This window comes from Zootermopsis nevadensis, unplaced genomic scaffold (genome assembly GCF_977971745.1).
Source record: "Zootermopsis nevadensis isolate Lab colony 2312 unplaced genomic scaffold, Znev_1.0 Znev_ptg000017l, whole genome shotgun sequence".
Classification (NCBI taxonomy): Eukaryota; Metazoa; Arthropoda; class Insecta; order Blattodea; family Termopsidae; genus Zootermopsis; species Zootermopsis nevadensis.
In genome coordinates, this window is record NW_028259149.1 from 7600826 (window position 1) to 7618692 (window position 17867).

The window sequence follows — 17867 nt, forward strand, 5'->3', positions numbered from 1 at the left end:
CTTACCTTTCCGGTTGTTGACTAACTCGAAGGTTGTTTAATAAATTTATTGGTAAACGAATTGGATTAGAAAGGTGGTTTCCCTTTTAATGTGTCTGCATTCCACATACTCTGTGGAGTACCCGTACCTTGAATCGCCTGGTCTTCCCTTGCATTTGTCTGCCATTCATTCTGCGCGATGGAATGATTGAAATTGTTTCTTTAAATGTTTCCAAATTTCTTTCCTCATGTGATATTAGGATTGCATTGCTATTTTTTCCACACTGATATTATTATTATTATTATTAAATGTTTTGTCTGTCCGTCTCGTGTCTAAAAATTTTAAGATATCATTATGAAACTGCACTTTTGCTTGTTGTGTATAGACGTTAAACTTCGTGGTTGACTGTCTTCTGGGATGTTGTGGCTTGTAATCTGATAGAAGTTAACTGACGTTTCAGAGGTGCTTGCTGCCTCCATCTTCAGGGCGATCTTCATACTCGCCGCTGCGAGAACCTTAAAACCCACCATAGATTGTGGATAATTGAATTTAGAATGAGGTCACTCGCAGATAATTGAATTTAGATTGAGGTCACTCACAGTGATGACATCATGGCTAACCGCCGCTACGTAGCCGGTCACATTACTGTGGCAATGGACGTAATTTCATTTTTATTGAGGAAGGGTATTCCCAGAAATTATTTATACCTGTACGATATTTTGACGTCATTAAATGAACACTATTCCGGTTTTAACTTCTAAATGACAGTAATTTTCTTTTTCTGTGTGTGCTTGTGTTTCATTCAGCACTTCAGTGACCAGACTTTACCTTTCGGTGTGCGCGCATGACGGTATTTATATCATATTACATGAGATATAACGACTTGTTTTAGACACGCTGATTATTATGTACTCCATGGGAATCACACTGGATAAGAGTCTCGTTTACAGTTCTTTGGTGTTGGTAATGAATGGTGATAATGGGATGGCAATAAAATAAACAGGATATTCCACTCTAATTGCTAAATGCCTCAGTCAGTGGTAGAAAACAGAAGCAAAACAGACAGTGCTTTGCGAATGTGTAATACGCTAGAAAGTAAATCAGGTAGGCTGGGCAGAACCAGCTTTGAACAGATGCTGTGAATGTAGCAGGCTGAACAGCATACATTTTTTAAATAAATGTGTAATTTTTTTCCTTCAAAAACAATCCATAATGTCACACTATGTTAACAAGTATTTTGAAGTTGTGTATTTATTTTTATTTATTTATTTATTCTCATTCGAGAATGAGATGAGTGCAGTTCATTTCTCAACGCAGAATGTTGAAAACAAACAGGGTAACTGCAGAACAGACGATTGATATATTTTAAACTCCCGAAATATTTTCCCTCAGTGAAATAATGATATAGTAGCTTTATCTATTTATATGTTAGGGGCGTGTAGACTTTGTTATGCCTTTTTAGTCCGCATATTTACAGACGTCATTGGAAGTAAAGGACTGCGTTAATTTTGTCTTTAGGTACGTAAGAGTGACGCAGTATTGCCGTCGGGGAAGTGACTAACATGGGATAAAATACGAAATAATGAAGGCGGTGGTTGCATTCCTAAGTACTATTTGTTCAGAAAAACTCATGTTTCCATGCCCTGTCTTTTCGCAGACGAAACATTAAAAGCATCGCTATATCTTGTATTATCAATAATTTGTTTTGAAAAATACTTGTCTCAAAACGGAAGAAACCACTGTATATACAATACTCAAAACATATTGGTCTTATTTATCGCTGGCCATTCGAACTTCTTACTATTATATTCCCGCATATTTTTAAAACTGCGCCAGCGCATTTGGTTTACGAGATTGTGTTTGCTGGGATTCCCGTAGATGTTTCTGTTGTATTGCTGTTAATTGCAGACATCGGATGGCCTTGTCAGAGGTCTGTTTCAGCACATTGCGTGAGATGTGCGAGTAGAAATTAATTCTGTAGAGAGCTGCTGCACCACGCAAACCTTGCCAGGTCTTGTGTAATTTACATTCTTTGGTCAGTGAACGTACTACTCTAGCTTCATACGTAATTCTTCCTGGCGTTCTCTACATGTGCGACCTGGAACTCGTAATGCAGGCTCCAAACATAGGCTCAATAAATGGCGTTGAGACTGAAGATGATGGCAAAACGCGTTTGATGGAAAGAATTACAGATAGGTCTAGTGTGTTTATGTAGATAATTACGTCACTCGGTACTAAAGTCTTGTTTGATATCTTCTTTCATGCAGACAACATCTCAGGGTTGAAGGCAATTATTGCCGAGTGATGTTGTGATGAGATATATTATTATGGTCGTTGAAAAACAGCAACTATCATCGTAATGGATGACCGACAGAGAACAACCCCGCAGGTCTGCAGGTCAGAAACTGCCCTGATGATGGAGGCAATAAGCAACCTCTGAAGCATAAATAAATTTATACGAAACTATTTCTCGACTCATCCCAGAAGACGCGGCCTGTGAGGCCTTATTGAGCCAATTGAATCCGATCACAATTTCATATCTTGTTTATTTTAAGGTCCAGATTATTATTGTCCTCCCATTTATGGTTTATACTTGTATCTCTTATGTCTATTTTTCCAAGTTTCCCGGACAAAGTTCTGCATGCATTTCTTATCTCTATCATGCATGCTGAAAGCTCCAGCCATTTACGGACAACAGGTTTTGCTGGACGTAGATACAATTTTGTGGTGACTTACTTGAAGTCCACTTGAGATTCTGCAGAGCAAAATTTCAAGTCACTGTTGCGCTAAACCATCGGACTAGTTGTATGTAATCCCCCGAAGACTTGGAGGATAAGATGTGAATGCATAATGCTGGTTGGAAAGTTCAAAGGGAAGAAGCCACTCTTAAGACCCAGACGGAGCTGAGGGGATTTTAAGGAGAGTGTGGACTTAATTCATTTGGCTCAGGGTGAGGACCATTGACCGACCGACCGGCCTGTAATGAACGTTCGGGTTACACCCCTAACTGAATTTTGTAGAATGGAATGAGGATCTACTTCACTGAGCCCATTGTTCCGAAAACTAAGAACGTAGCCAAGCTCCATTAATAAAACCTTTTATTGCAAAGTTAAGCCTTTTCTCCCATAGAGTTGCCTTAGAATGAACTTTGTAAATTCTGGAACGGAGTACGTAAATTGAAACAAGTTTATGGCAGGCCTACAATATCTCATGACATTGTAACAACTCAGTCGTGTCTTGGAAACCCTGGTCTGGGGTGTGGACTAGAGCAGTGGTATTCAACCTGGGGTACGTGAAATTTAAAAAAATATATATATTAATTTATGATACACACTGAATAATCAATAATGTAATTTATTTAATTTATTTTAGATGTAGATTATATACTATGTATAACTTGAATTATACACCAACAACTTTGGGGGTACAAAGTTGAAGAGTAATTATATCTGGGGGTACGCGAACAAAAAAGGTTGGGTATCACTGGACGAGCGGATGGCAATGGGTCACGACTCGAGCCAGAGGCCGAGGATCTCATAGCACACGAAACGTTGATAAATTACGATGCGGGCACCACGTGGCAAGACCTGGTCCATCTGATTCACTCCGACGCATTGTGAAAAGGAGTGGGCGACGGGTACTTCATCGGAAACCAGGAAAACGTTTGCAACCCACTAGAGAAGAAGGGGAAATCAATCGAGAAGGAAGACATCCTTCTGTGACGTCATATACAATATAAAAGCGTGCGATCATTGCCGACAGCTCTAGTGTTAAACCAACAGCGGGTGTGAATTGTTGGATTTGACGAATTGCTATCAGCTAACAAAAGGTCATGGCCAAGGTTGACTACAACGTGTTATATGTCGCAGCTTTACTTATCGTGGTCTTCTGCGGTACCTCGTCCTGGGCTCAGCCGAGGCGTAGGCATTACAGGGCACTGTTCGAGCAGCACATGAACAGAGTTTATGCTTTCGTGTGCAAAGAGCCACAGATGAGGTTAGTTCAGCTGAAGGACCTGGGTGTGATTGTTAGCCCTGAGGTATCCTACTACCCGCAAGCGACGGTGCTGCGGAGATGTGACTGTGCTACTGGATACTGCCCCAATCCAGAACATGTCTGCAGGGCGAACAGTACTGTCGTGGTGGAACTAGTGTTGAGAATACAAAATCATGTAAAAGGAGGAAGTGCGGAATACAAAACGGTCAACGCCATGGATGATGTCAGCTGCTCATGCCAGCCGATCACAAACCAAATCAAATGAAATATAGGCGCTGATGTTAGCTGTGGGAAATACGAGGTGTACTTTGTGTAGAGTGTGATGCCAAGGGAGTAATGCGCTGTAGTAATTTATTTAATTGCCTAGATTTGGAGGAAGCCTGCACACTGTTATTGCTCAAGAATGAAGACTCGTCCTTCGCGAGGAACTCATGTGATACCTAATGACACTGAAGGTGCTACAGACGGCTGAGATCAAGGTTACAAATTTACGCTTATTCCGTACCATATCGGTAGCTTCAACAATATCTCAGTAAAACTGAGCTTTAATTTGCCTTTCATGTTAGAAAACTTTTATAAAGCAAAGATTAATTTTAAAGTAGTCGACTGGCAGCAATAGTTTCTAGACTTCGTCCACTCTTTGATGCATATCACTATGTAGTATTTCTTTGTTTTTTTATTATATCGAATTTCGTGTGTTTATTTAAACAAGCTCAACATGACAAGTGCACATATTAAGTTAACATTTAAACGCTATTTATACTAGAAAATGTTTCTGTTCTACGTATTTTATAAGTTGAATGACGACTCTGCAATGGTTCCGAACTGAAGTATTACATATTTTATATTACTTGTGGTTAAAGATATTGGTGTTAAAGGTTCATTGCTTTTCGTTAACCATTTTACGCTCTGGCGTTTGTTTCTAAGCCAAAAGACGCATTCATTTCGTAGAACTCTCGTCTAATGATTTATCTTCATGGTTCCGTGATGTGAATATCTAATCATTATTTACGAGAGACTAAAAAAGAGAGAAATAAATGGAACTGACATTACTTTTGACCCTTTTTTAATGTCGCTGAGTGCAAGAGGCTCACTTTGTGTTATCTCCTTTGCACTTAGTACATACCAAAAGTGATGTCATTTTCTATTAGACATGTATGTATATATGTAAGTACGTGAATGTTTAGCTATAATTAACTTATTATTTGGTGAGCTAGATTCCTGTGTTCGTCACAACTAACTCTGCTATTCAAACACGAATTTCTCATGAGGTTAATGAGACACTGAAAGACATTTTAAACTCATCTATTTAATATTTAACAATCATTAGGAATGATGTGATTGATAATATTCTGTGATATTAGGATAATTTTTCATTACTACATCAGTTACATTCAGTATTTATTGATCATTGATTATAATATATTTTATAAGTATAATGTGTAACTTATTAAATTTTGGTACTTTAATAAATAAAATATTTTAATTTGGGACATGCATTTACTGCAACAATATACTTATCCTTGCATATTTTTCACTGACCACTGTAATAGTGACCCCTCGTCCGCTCCTACCCTCATCACTTGAACAGTTTGGCTTGAAACCTAGATTAATAAAGAAGACATAAAAGCATTACGTAAGCCTAAATGTTTTGGCCTAAATTAAATATCAGTGCAGACCATCCTTCCGTTTCTAACAGATTTAAGAGCGAAGATAGAACATGGACAAATAAGTAATGGGATTTAATTCCGTTTAAACACTCAATCAATGTAGGCATTGACATGTATGAGTTTCATGCTTATTATATGAAGTTTCTAAGCAAATTTTAAGTTCCAATTAGCTTAACTGCAATTATGAATGAAATAATGCTTAGATACACTGAATATGGCTGTCTTCTGGATTGTTGCGCCGTGTAATCTTGTAAAAGGTTACCGACGTTTCAGAGGTCCTTGCTGCTTCCATCATCAGGGCGATGATTTCGGAGGCAGCAAGGACCTCTGAAACGTCGGTAAACGTCTACCAGACTACACGGCGCAACAATCCATAAGACAGCCATCTTCAGACTCACCGCCGTGAAAACCTCAAATCCTACTTAAATACACTCTCTGCGCCACTAAAATGATGTGAACGAAATTTTTATGATACGTAGTAAAGCTGTCAGTTTAACTCAGAAGTAATGAGTCTGACTTTAATTACTAACGTGCGTGGTTAGGATAATGACAGGAACCTGGCTACCCTATGTGAGTTTACGTTATTTTCCTGAGTCTCTGCAGATGAATGAATATGCAGTAACTTCAGATAGGCCAGGTTCGCATTATCAAATATTCCTTTCGAATCGACGTTAAAGATCGCCCTCCTATCCTATGTACATATCCTGTGTGATTATTTGGACAAACTTCCAACAATTTGTGAGACGAGCTGAGAAAATCTACGAGCAAACAAATGTTATCTTGCCAAATGGCTCTTTCTGTGCCTCTCACGAAGGCCTGCGTAAACCGTGAGCGTATGCGGTGGTCTTGGAGAACGCAGAATCACACCATCAACACCTCCACGAGAAAGTGAAGACTACCACAAGCAAATAACAGCTTTAGAATGGGCCTGGTTTGTGATTTGTAACTTCACGTGTGGGAAAAGAATAAGCCTAGCATGAACAAACACAGGAATCGTGGAGAAACTTACCCCATCAGCAACATCTGCGGAAGAAACTGAGGAATTCCATGAATAAACAGCCATTTTAGCATATTTGATTATGCTCTTTATGCACGTGTTAGAAAGGAATGAATGAAGTATCAGCGAGTACAGTTCTTTTGGAAAAGTTCGACACATTAGTAGAAACTGCAGGGAAGACCGAATAAAATCATAAAAAGAGTGTGCTTTCAATTCCTGGTTTGGGGACTGAGTCGTGCTTCTAAACTTGGTTGGGGGGGTCTGAGGAAAACCAGCAGGCGCATATAAAATAACTATATGTCACTAGCTAGAAGGGTCTGAGAAAAGATAAACTGTGTTATGTTGGTTCAGATTTTATTACGCTGTGCCAACACCTGCTTTTAAGTAAGCCTACTTTTGAGAAAACTGACCTTAAAGTAAAATAGTAGTTGCATATTGGTCTAGCGGTTAGAACGCTGGCCTTGTAATCCTGGGGACTCGGGTTCGATTCCCGGCGGTGCCCGAATTTATAACTTGTGTTGGGCAAGGCCGTGGTCTAGGCAACACGGAGTTTTCCTCCGGGGGTTTCCCCGGTTTCTCCGTGGCATCCCAACAATTACTCCATTCACACACAGAAGAAGGCAATGGCAAACCACTTCTGGATCATCTGCCAAGAACGTATATGAACAGGTCCCAATCCGAGAAAAGGATGGAAGGATCCTGTTCATATGGACCTGTCGGCAGACAGAACACTACAAATAAAAAATAAATAACAACGCATACCAGTGCTCATAAGAGCCTTTTAGTCTTTTGTTTTATGTACGTTGAATAAATAGCTTCGTGATCTCTTGAGGTTCAGCATCGTTCTCATGAGGCAGATTTAATTTTTTATCATTGCATGAAATGTCTGATCATTATGAACGGGGAAGTACTATATGAGTGGAGAGCGGAAAACAGAGAATCTTTATTGCGATATTTTTATGTTTCCTACTGAAATGAGTCCTTTATTTCATGTAAGACATTAATTTAGGCCTGTGCGACGGGGGATTTCTCGAAACTTAATGCGTACTTTCTAAAAGCAGCAGAACTTGTTGATCTTGGGCCCTCCTTACACAGACAACAGTGTTGGATCTTAGGATAGAAACCTGTTCTGACAAATGCTGTCAAATTAATCTTCTCGAACAGTGCTTGACTTGGAGGAAGGTTTCAAACCGCGCGAGTGTGAGTTTTAAGATGGTAGTGATTTCCGCTGAATAATGTAGTTCCAAGAATTACAGTAAAACTTCAGTATTTGCGAATTCTCTGTTCTCGGCTGAGCTTCACGAATTTTGGTCTGAAAGTTTTCTAGTGGAACAAGTTTGCGCACTTCGAGCAGATTCTCGGTTTCTAGCCCTTGTGACTATCATAAAGCCCCAATCGGTAAGCGACTACAAGGTACCATAATTCAAAGTGCTGGGTTACGGTAGGATAATTTTACTGATGGGGACACACTGCAGATCTTGACTATTGGCAACTGCGATTTTGCGCCTGCTCTGTTCTGTTCTCTTCCACTTTTCACTTTGCATTTAGTTAGCTGTGTGTTTTCAATACCTGACAGGGCCTATTCTGTGTGAGTAGGCCAAAGTAACGCCATGTTGCAGAGTCCTTAGCCGGTCTACAAATCCCATGCCTTCTACGAAGCCCGAAGATTCATCACCACGAAGATGGCTGTCTTCTAGGTTGTTGCGCCATCTAGTCTGGTAGAAATTTACCGACGTCTCAGAGGTTCCTGTTGCCTCCATCGTCAGGGCGATGAGTAAGTCGCGCGCGAGGGATTTGTTGAAACGTTGGTAAAAGTCTGCCAGACTAGATGGCTCAACAACCTCCCCGCCTTGAGAATCTGAAATCTCACCCGTTCATTACCACATTCACAAGAGCCCACCACTGGTCCCTATCTGGAAACAGATTAATCCAGTCCACACCCTCGTGTTAGATCTGTTTTAATATTATCCTCGCATGTATGCCAAAGTCTTGCATCCCCTGTCTCTGCCACGTGTGTTAAATGCCACACCCATCTCGTTCTACCTGATTTGATCATGCTAATAACGTTTAATGAAGAACGCGAGGTGTGAAGACCGTCATCATATTGCCCTACAAACCTAAGGAGTTGCAGGAAGTGTGGTTAGTTCGGTAGAATTCAAACGCATCTGCAGTACAGTACTCGCAAATCACAGGATTTCGTCTCTAAGATGTCTAGTAGCCTCCATTTATATAATGCTCGTAAGATTGTTGTTCAGATCAGTTAAGTGTTGGCGCTTAGGCTGATAACAGTGTAATAGTGCCAGCAGATAATCGGTTGCGAACCTCTGATTCATGAGAGAAACTGATCAGGAACGCAATTCCGCGTTTTGGAATATGTAATTGCCACAGTTGTTATGACGTGTGCGTATAACTCAGAATACGGTTGCATAAGCAACTACATTAAGTCGTCATGGAACACAATCGCATCAGAGATGCCCTTGAAGACAGCAACAGATTCAAAACACAAATAATGCAATTACACGTAAAATCTACATGAATCCCACTAATCACGTGTTCGTATGCCGATGTAGAACAACTACGAACGCTGTAATGCAGGCGTAGGCAAGCTCTGTGCGTGCGGAGAAAATCAGATGGGGAAAAAGTGACAGATTCTAAGATTTATGCGAATACTTTTGTAATATGAAAGGGCAACATTTTACTTAGGCATACACGTTCAAATTGAAAATACCATGCTTATGACCACAGGAGAATCAAAATTGTTGAATTTATCTGTTCTATTCAGAGGGTGTAAACGAGGAAACGATAAAACTGCATAGCCTAGTGAGTAAATTCATAATTTGCACTGTTCACATAAGATATTATTCGGATAATCGAATTAAGGCGGATGAAATGGAGAGCGCTAATCACTTTGCCGCGATGTTCGGTAAAAAAGAGAATTACACTTTGCTTCGAGAGGTAACGTAGGACTTAGATACCAGATCGCTTAGTAATGTTCTTTATGTGTGATCACAATGAGCAGAATGCACTTTACTTATACAGCCTCTTCAGTAAAAGCTCCTGCGAGTATATCAGTTATCATTTCGTCTATACCACATACGCTATTTTTTACTAATAATTTATTCAAGGTCTTTTCCTGCTCTGTTCCAGCGAATAGTTCGTCAATTTCATGTACCGACAGAAATGTCTTATGAATTTGCATGTACTTTAACATTGACAAAGCTATAGCTGGGAATCGCCTTGACTGTCTGTCTGTCTGTCTGTCTGTCTGTCTATCTGTCTATCTGTTTGTTTGTTTGTTTGTTGTTCTCTCTCTCTCCGCCGGATCCTTATAAATCATACAGAACTTCATTCGGTAGTTACACGGTTGCGTTCTGCAGTTTCACACGTCAAGGCGTAGGAAATTTCACAGAAATATGTAGTTAGTTGAATAGTGTGAATTACTTTCTGAAGTTCAGTAACCCAGTATTTTTATGGAACATTGGCTTCCATACGATTTCTGGAGTGAGCGCTGTTTATTTTTCTAGGTAATGTCAGTTCTTGTAATTTGTTGAGAAACTGTCCTTGAGAGGACGGGGCTGTTACCGATAGTTGTTATTCAGTTATTTTTAGAACGTTGTATCAACTCTTGCTGTTACGTAGCATAATATGAGCTAGGAATTGGATTGAGAGAGATGTGATAGGAAGTGGTCGTGGCGTATTTATGATACTGTACAGGCATTCGCCTGGGAGGATTGACGGAAATCACGAAGAACCCGTGTAACGTTACAGATGCGAACTGGGGACGAAGCAAGAGCATTAACCACCTTCACTGCGTCATTTGGTTACCAAATGTCGAAGCGTTTTCTTTAGTGTTGTCCTTTTGGGGATTTGTCACTGTTAATACTTCCGGGGTTCGATCCTAACAGTGCGTTTGGAAATGATTGTATTGGCTGTCTGAGGACGGGGGCGCTGTCGCCATCATCATCCTCATTGCCGTGGAAACCTAAAATTTCGTATTACATGGTGATATTTTTCATTTTTCTGGTAAGTTTACCGACATCCGACGTAATTTATAAAAAATCCGGTACTAAGCGAACGCAATCTTCTGTACAGTGAAATCGACACAGCAAATTGTTAATTGATGTCTGTAGACTTAACTTTAACGAGATATGCGATCCCGGGTGGGGGGAGAAAATCGGAATTCTGAGAGGTAACACTGAGCATATTGAGATTTATTTGGACTTTAACATTGGTAAGTTGGCAAGGCTTTTTGTACATGACCCTTATGTGTTTTGCTGTTGGCTTTGCCAGTCCAGTCAGCCGGTTTCTTTGAAGGAGCAGTACGTGCTTACATTAATTTCTTCTTCGACGGCTGACCATTCAGATCGAAGATAATTTATGTTACTGGGTGATTCTGAGGCCAACATTGAAATATAGCGTATGCCATTTTTCAAGGTGTTATGCTTTTGAGGCAAAATGAAGTTCTTTTTTAGCTGATACAATAAATTTGTTTCTCATTCTTCCAGTTTCTTCGCGGAACTGTTGCCAGTCTTTTCTCCGATTATTCCGACGATTAAAAGTCATTTTCTTTACAGACTAATGTCTGGTAAAGGATATTATAGAACTCATCATTGTGCAGTTTTTTTTTTCAAATTCCCTGTTACTCCGTTCCTGTTTGGTCTAAATATTCTCCCTAGCATCCTGTTCTCAGACATTCTTACCCTATTTTATTTCATATTATTTAATAGACAAACAATCCGTAATTACGGAATGATGCGAACAATGTATATAACGCCTATCGTGAGCGCATTCTTCTTTAAACAGTGTTACTACCGGAAATCAGTCTTATCGAACGATATTCGTTGTGATATGAGCACCTCCTTATTTAGTAATATGAGCAAGTATTTACGAAATTAGGCCTTACGATTGACATCCGTCTTCTAATCTAGCGATCCAGCGAACCCTTCCACCTGTCTAAATAGGACTTATTAATACCTAGAGGATTGGGGTAGGCCAAGGCTCGTGTCGGGATTTAGCATCAGTGAAGAAAGAACGAACTCTTTATTTATGGAATTTTAATTTGACTGAGTTCCTTGCGACGAGGTAGTCGCTTAACCCACTCTTTCTGTGATGGACGTGCGGTTAGCATTCTCAGGAACTGACAGTTTATGTTAATACCTTGCATTCAATGCTATTGTTGACGGGAACCTGATAATGTACTATTCAGTTACATTATCAGTATTGAAATTTGTTGTTAATGCAATACAGCTAAAAAAGAAAGACCTGAATGAATCGATTGAGTCAGCTCTACAGAAGCAATTTTCAAATCGTTACTTTTACAATAATTTAAATCCCCTAAAATACCTTACACTTTTTCCTTAAAGGGGTCTCGATAATTAATGTCGCCCAGGGCTTCACGGATTGGCTACGCCGCTACTGAATTTGTAACAAATTTTACATCGCCCATAGAATACAGCATGACAACGATTAAACCACATACCATGGCTGAATTCCTTAAAGAAATTACCGTTTAGTCTCCACAGGCTTTTGTGCTAAACTTCTTCAATTCCTTTTTCATTGTTTTGTCGGTCTTAGATAAAAGCGCGTCTCTGAGGTTTCTCATTCACTGATACGTAGTTCCTGTAATGTAAACTACGCAATTAGACTGAGACACTAACAACAAATGGAATTTATCACAAAGTGAAATGTTTTCATTATGCGTCCAAGAAGACTGACTATAGCCAAAATATATCGTACGAAATTTCTGGATGACATGCATTTGTTTTAGTTATTAAGTTATGTTTGTAGTAAATACATATATTCAAACACATAGCGCATATATTTCATTTACTTAGTCATGCCTTCTAATAATGAGAACCTCTTGTTTCCGCGGACCACTGTTTGGGAATCATTTAGCTTTCGCGGCATCAGACAGGCGCCATGATAAAGAATGGCATTTTAAGTAAAACAACTTTTTGCTAATACATTATTCCTCCCAGTTCGTAGGGCAACTATAATTTACCGCAGACAGGAAAGGACATTATCAGGCCAAGGTCATCAGGTGCGTAATTACGTAATGACAAGCTTTGTGTCCGCAGTCTGCAAGAAAAATATCACCCGTTTTCAGGGACCCTGTTTGGGGACTGCAACTGTTCGCTTGCCCAGACACCACCTTACTGGACTACAGACAATAATATCACAGGCATTAAAGACGGATTCGTTATAAGTGTTTGTTACAAATTGGTATTGCAGTTACAACTATCCACTTTTTTTAATTATTAATCTCATACAACATTTATTTAAAGTTTATCCGTTCAGACTTTTCAGATGCATAGTTAACCAATTTGCTGTTAATTTCATCATTTTCAGTCGTAGTTTTTTTATTATTATTTTAGGTTGGTTTTAGTTCTTCAATATGAGCCGGGATAGCTCAGTCAGTATAGTGACTAGCTACGGGCTGGACGACCGGGGTTCGATCCCCGACGGGGGCAGAGGATTTTTCCTCTAGCCTCTGCGTCCAGACCGGCTCTGGGGCCCACCCAGCCTCCTCTAGAATGGGTACCGGGGTCCTTTCCCGGGGGTAAAGCCGGCCGGGGCGTGATGCTGACCACTCACCCCCATCTAGTGCCGAGGTCAAGGAAGAGAGGAGCTATACCTCCACTCCCCCCAAACGCCTACATGGCGTATAGTGGGACAAACATATTTTACTTTTAGTTCTTCAGTAAAATCCCAATTACTTGTTACTAAGTTACATCTATTGTTTTTATTTCATCATGAAAGACAATCCACGGATCTATAAGGAACTGCAGTTACTTTTCCTTCGGTGTCTTATTATTTGGTATATATATTCCTCACTTTCACAAACATTGTTCATGTGCTTTCGTTTTTGTTTTTTTATCATTTTATAACCCGGTAAAATTTGTAGCAGATTTCAATTAACTCATTGGAATCTAACATTGAATTTTAATCATGGATAACCTAGTAGTCATAGAGCTACATCATGGAAACACACAAAGTATTAATGTTTCAGTGTTACCATGGAAATGCATAACAAGTTATCCTTAGCAACATAAATAACAGACTGCTTCTACAAAAAAAGGTATGTAAGTAACCGTGTTTGCATAAAAACAAACTTTTACTCTGCCTTGTTCCATATCACGTCATTAGAATATGTGGGGTGCTTCTATATCTGTTCAGTTACATCGATTGTGGTATGACTGATGCAGTAAAGGCCATTACAAAATCAGACGAATAAAGTATTATACACAAATTGGATGCTGGCAGTAGCATAGCTACTGGTAGGGCCTCCCTAGCCAGATTGGTCGAGGGAGAGAGGTACCCTGGTCCTCCAGGTTGGGGGTTGGTCGCAAGGCTAACAACCTTGCACCGTAAAAAGGAAGATGTTTCTAAACCTCAATCAAAGCCTCGGACATAATGGACCTAACAGAGGACCGAATGGAAGAGGAGAACTGAGGGGGCCATGGACCGAATACAGACCACAGAGCCATAGAAGAAGAAGAAGAAGAAGAAGAAGAAGAATATAAAATAAATAATTCCCACTTACCATATTAAAGATGCCACTGAATGTTTTGTACTTTGAGCTCATAAATTTGTGTTCACTGAAATGATTAAATCATAAGAATCCTGGGTCTGTACTCTGATAAAACCTGCTTCCTTACCTAGTGTCAGATTTATCAATCATATCTTCTTCTTCTTCTTGTAGCATTATAACCCTATGTGGGTCTTAACTTGTTCGACGAGTTTTTTCCATTCTGTCCTATCATTCACAATTCTTCTCCATCCCCTCACTCCCATCATCCTCACATCCTCCTCCACGTCCAGATTTATCATATATTTACCCAAATATCATCAGATTAAAGTTTAAAGGTGCTGTGTTTTAAACTGGTAGGTGTGAGGCAGAAATCAAGCGGACATGTCTATGGTAACCTTTGGGAAGCCAACAAAGCATGTCGCTCTACCAGAATGGTACGCAAGAACTAGGGAGATGTGTCAGACTGCAGACACCCGACAGTCAGATTCAATCAATCTGAGAGCTGAGGGGCGACAGCTGCGCGGCGAGACCGCCATAAAGACCAAGTGGGACACTTATTGCAACGACTCTCGTCTGCATGACAGGTATGCTATGGAGTGAGTTTTACAAGTTACGAAAGAAATGTGAATGATGTACAAATTAATATTGAAAATGTTAAAATGAAACACTGAAAATGCCTTCCGCCATTCTGGATACATAAACAATATCCTATGAGGAGCATTTGTGACACTTTTCACAGTGTCACTGAATCTTGTTTCTAGTTCACCAGAAGTATGTTAATTTGTAACAGATTTGTCTTTTGTTTTCATTCCTCAAGGAAACAAAAGTAGAAAGGTGTATACACATATTTCCAAAATTTATTCTTTACAAATTTACAAATTCCATTTCATCTATTACAGGTACAAATCTGTTGTTACAAAATTAATCGCACTACAGACAACACAGTGCACAGTCATAAATTGTTTTTCCTTATACTTCACTAAATATTCATGCTGAAAAATATTTTTAAAAGTTAAACAGTACACTTTAATGAGATCTATGAAATGATTTATATGATTATCAGATTTGTTGGGGGGGGGGGGGGGGGGGGGAAGAATCAGAAGTTTTATTTGTACTTCCTGTGAATTAGTTTGCTAACTCCTTTTTAATTTTCAACATAAACAGCAGTTACCATTGAAGCAAGATGTAATAACCTTTAGAAAGAGGTTTTACGTATTCTGCAATAAACTCTAAACAAAATGTGTTCTTTCTACAGCTGTCAACCTTAAGTAAATTTCAGCTTTGTGTAATCACTTTAATTCTCACATTTAAGAGTATTGTTTATAGTGTTTGTAATATGATCACTTCAAGATGCATTTCATTCCTAGGGTTACAGAATTGTCTCGATGGCAAGAAGTTCTAGAACAGTGCCTACAAGCTGTTGAAAATGAGACAGCAAAATTAACAGAAGAGAAGGCTATAACAGAGAGAGAACTGGAGTTTCTAGTTACGCATCTGAACACTGTAGCAGAATGCATCAGGCAGAGGGATAAGCGATATGGGAACGATCTCGTGCTCTCTGACAAGGGAGATGCTGAATTAAAAAGTGTGAGCTATTCTTTTAGTTTTGAAATATTACAAAACATGTAAAGTATTACTAAATCCAAATACTGTGTCATAAAATCATTTTAAAATGTTATCTGACAAATAGCTGTAAAATCAATCAAACACTTAAAAATTAACTCCACAGAGTAAAGTCCTTCTCGAGGAACTGATATTTACTAAGGCAGTTCGGAAATTACGAGCATTTTAATGGAATCCAAAGGACTAAAATTCTGCCTTTACGATTGTATCCGCACATTCACACCATTTATTTAATATAAATTTTAATATTATTCTCTGTCTGTGCTCAATTTACTTTCCTTAAGGTTTTGTACTAAATGTATGCATTAATTTCTTATTTCCCTGATATATGGTTCGTATCCTGTCATCCTTGGTTAGGTTACTCTAATAATATTTTGTGAAGAATTAAATTATGAAGTCTTCATTACATTTAGACACATTCTACTTGTAAAATGAGTCATTCTATAAACCCATGACCATTTGAAGCCACTATGGCAACAAAGTATTTTTTTTATTACTGATACCTACAGTAATATCAGTGGTTTTTAGGGAACATAAATGTCTCACAGTTATATTTATCCTGTTCTTGTTATGTTATTATCATAATTTTTATCACTGCCACATATTTTATTCACCCAGGAGCTTGGTGTGATTGAACACTTAAAGGACCTCCTGGCAAGTAAGTGCCATGCTGCATGGGAGGAGCAGAATAGACTGAGCGAAGTTCGGATCAAGTTACAGCTGGATATTGGCGACAAGAAAGACACATTAGCTGTCGACAAAGAAAACTGCAAGATGACCAAGCACTGTGCTGGAACCAGCTATAAACCTAATCCTCTAAGAATACCAAAGAGGTTTGTAGAAAACCTTTAAACAGTGGTCCTTAGTACTTTTTGGACAGTGAATGATAACAAAGTTAATGGTAATAATAATAATACTTTATTTCCTGTAGATCAAAAATACATTGATATAGGATATGTCAATCTGTATTATACATTATCAAAATACCATGTTGTTCCAATATCCAGATTTAAAATAAAATATGTTAGGAAGTTTAATTGCCTAACATAGTTCTGCAAGAGATGGGATTTGCTGTATTTTTGGACACTGACATGTTATGTTTGTTTGAAGATGCATCCCATATGAGGCCTGGCTGGAGCATTCCCGCTACAGCAAGTTGAACGCTGACAATGAAATCTCTGCTTCTAGAAGGCTGCGTGAAGCTATGTTCTCTTTGAGAGAAAAATCTCGAAATGATCTTCAGTCTCAGCATGATTCTACAGACTATGCACTCCGTCACCGTATTTATGAGACTCAGCGTGAAAAGAATGAGCTTCAATGGCAGCATCAAAAGGTACGTGCATGGATTAGGGGTTGGTATGATGACAGAGAAGGTCTTAAATTGGTTGATGGGGACAGGCATGGATATAACTGTTAAACTGATTGAGAGAGATAAGATGGTTAGTTGCTGGTATTGTATTTTAGTCTTGGTAGGAATAAATTAATATGGAAGTAAATCTTTCAGTTTTATTTCTTTCTTGAAATATTAATACATTATTCAAATCTTACCCTCTCACACAAGTCAGTTAATTTGTACTTTAATTTCTTACACATAAAATCTTATAACACCTCATTATTAATAATAATCAAATTTACTTTCTCCTAAAAACAATCAACTTAAATTTTATGTTTTGATATAAAATGTTTAAAACTCTGAAATGTTTATAGATAATGAATGAAATGGAGAAGATGTTAAAGGAGGTCACTAATTTGGAACAGGCTGTACTGGATAAGACTAATTCTGTGAAGCTGGTAGAGACAAGGCTAGAAAACCGCATGTTTCGGCCAGGTGCAGAGCTGGTTCAGGACGATGCCCAGTCTGGGCTGGTGGATGAGGCACTGCAGCTACGTCAGACTTGCCAGGATCTTTTCAAGAAGATCGATGATGGAAAGTTAGTAATAGTTTCATGTTAGTTTGTAATCCTGATTTCTCTGTAGTGTAAATACTATTTATTATACAATATTAGGAACATGATAACCAACTATAGCATTCCTGTAATCTCAGCTAATATGTGAACTTATTTTCTCAAGA

General features: G+C 38.9%; 1 protein-coding gene across 3 annotated transcripts in view; it reads left to right on the plus strand.

Moving 5' to 3' along the window:
* Positions 1 to 17867, plus strand: part of LOC110834062 (tektin-B1) — a 29174-nt gene that overhangs the window by 9054 nt on the left and 2253 nt on the right. Inside the window, exons 1-6 of one of the 3 annotated variants that reach the window (XM_087350302.1) lie at positions 7822 to 8040; positions 14531 to 14757; positions 15541 to 15760; positions 16415 to 16629; positions 16907 to 17129; positions 17504 to 17727. In XM_087350302.1, the coding sequence (XP_087206428.1) occupies positions 14555 to 14757; positions 15541 to 15760; positions 16415 to 16629; positions 16907 to 17129; positions 17504 to 17727 (1085 nt within the window). In that variant the 5' untranslated portion in view covers positions 7822 to 8040; positions 14531 to 14554. Of the gene's footprint in view, positions 1 to 7821; positions 8041 to 13025; positions 13721 to 14530; positions 14758 to 15540; positions 15761 to 16414; positions 16630 to 16906; positions 17130 to 17503; positions 17728 to 17867 lie in introns of those variants that run through there. The other 2 variants (XM_022072849.2, XM_087350303.1) reach the window with 2 other exon arrangements.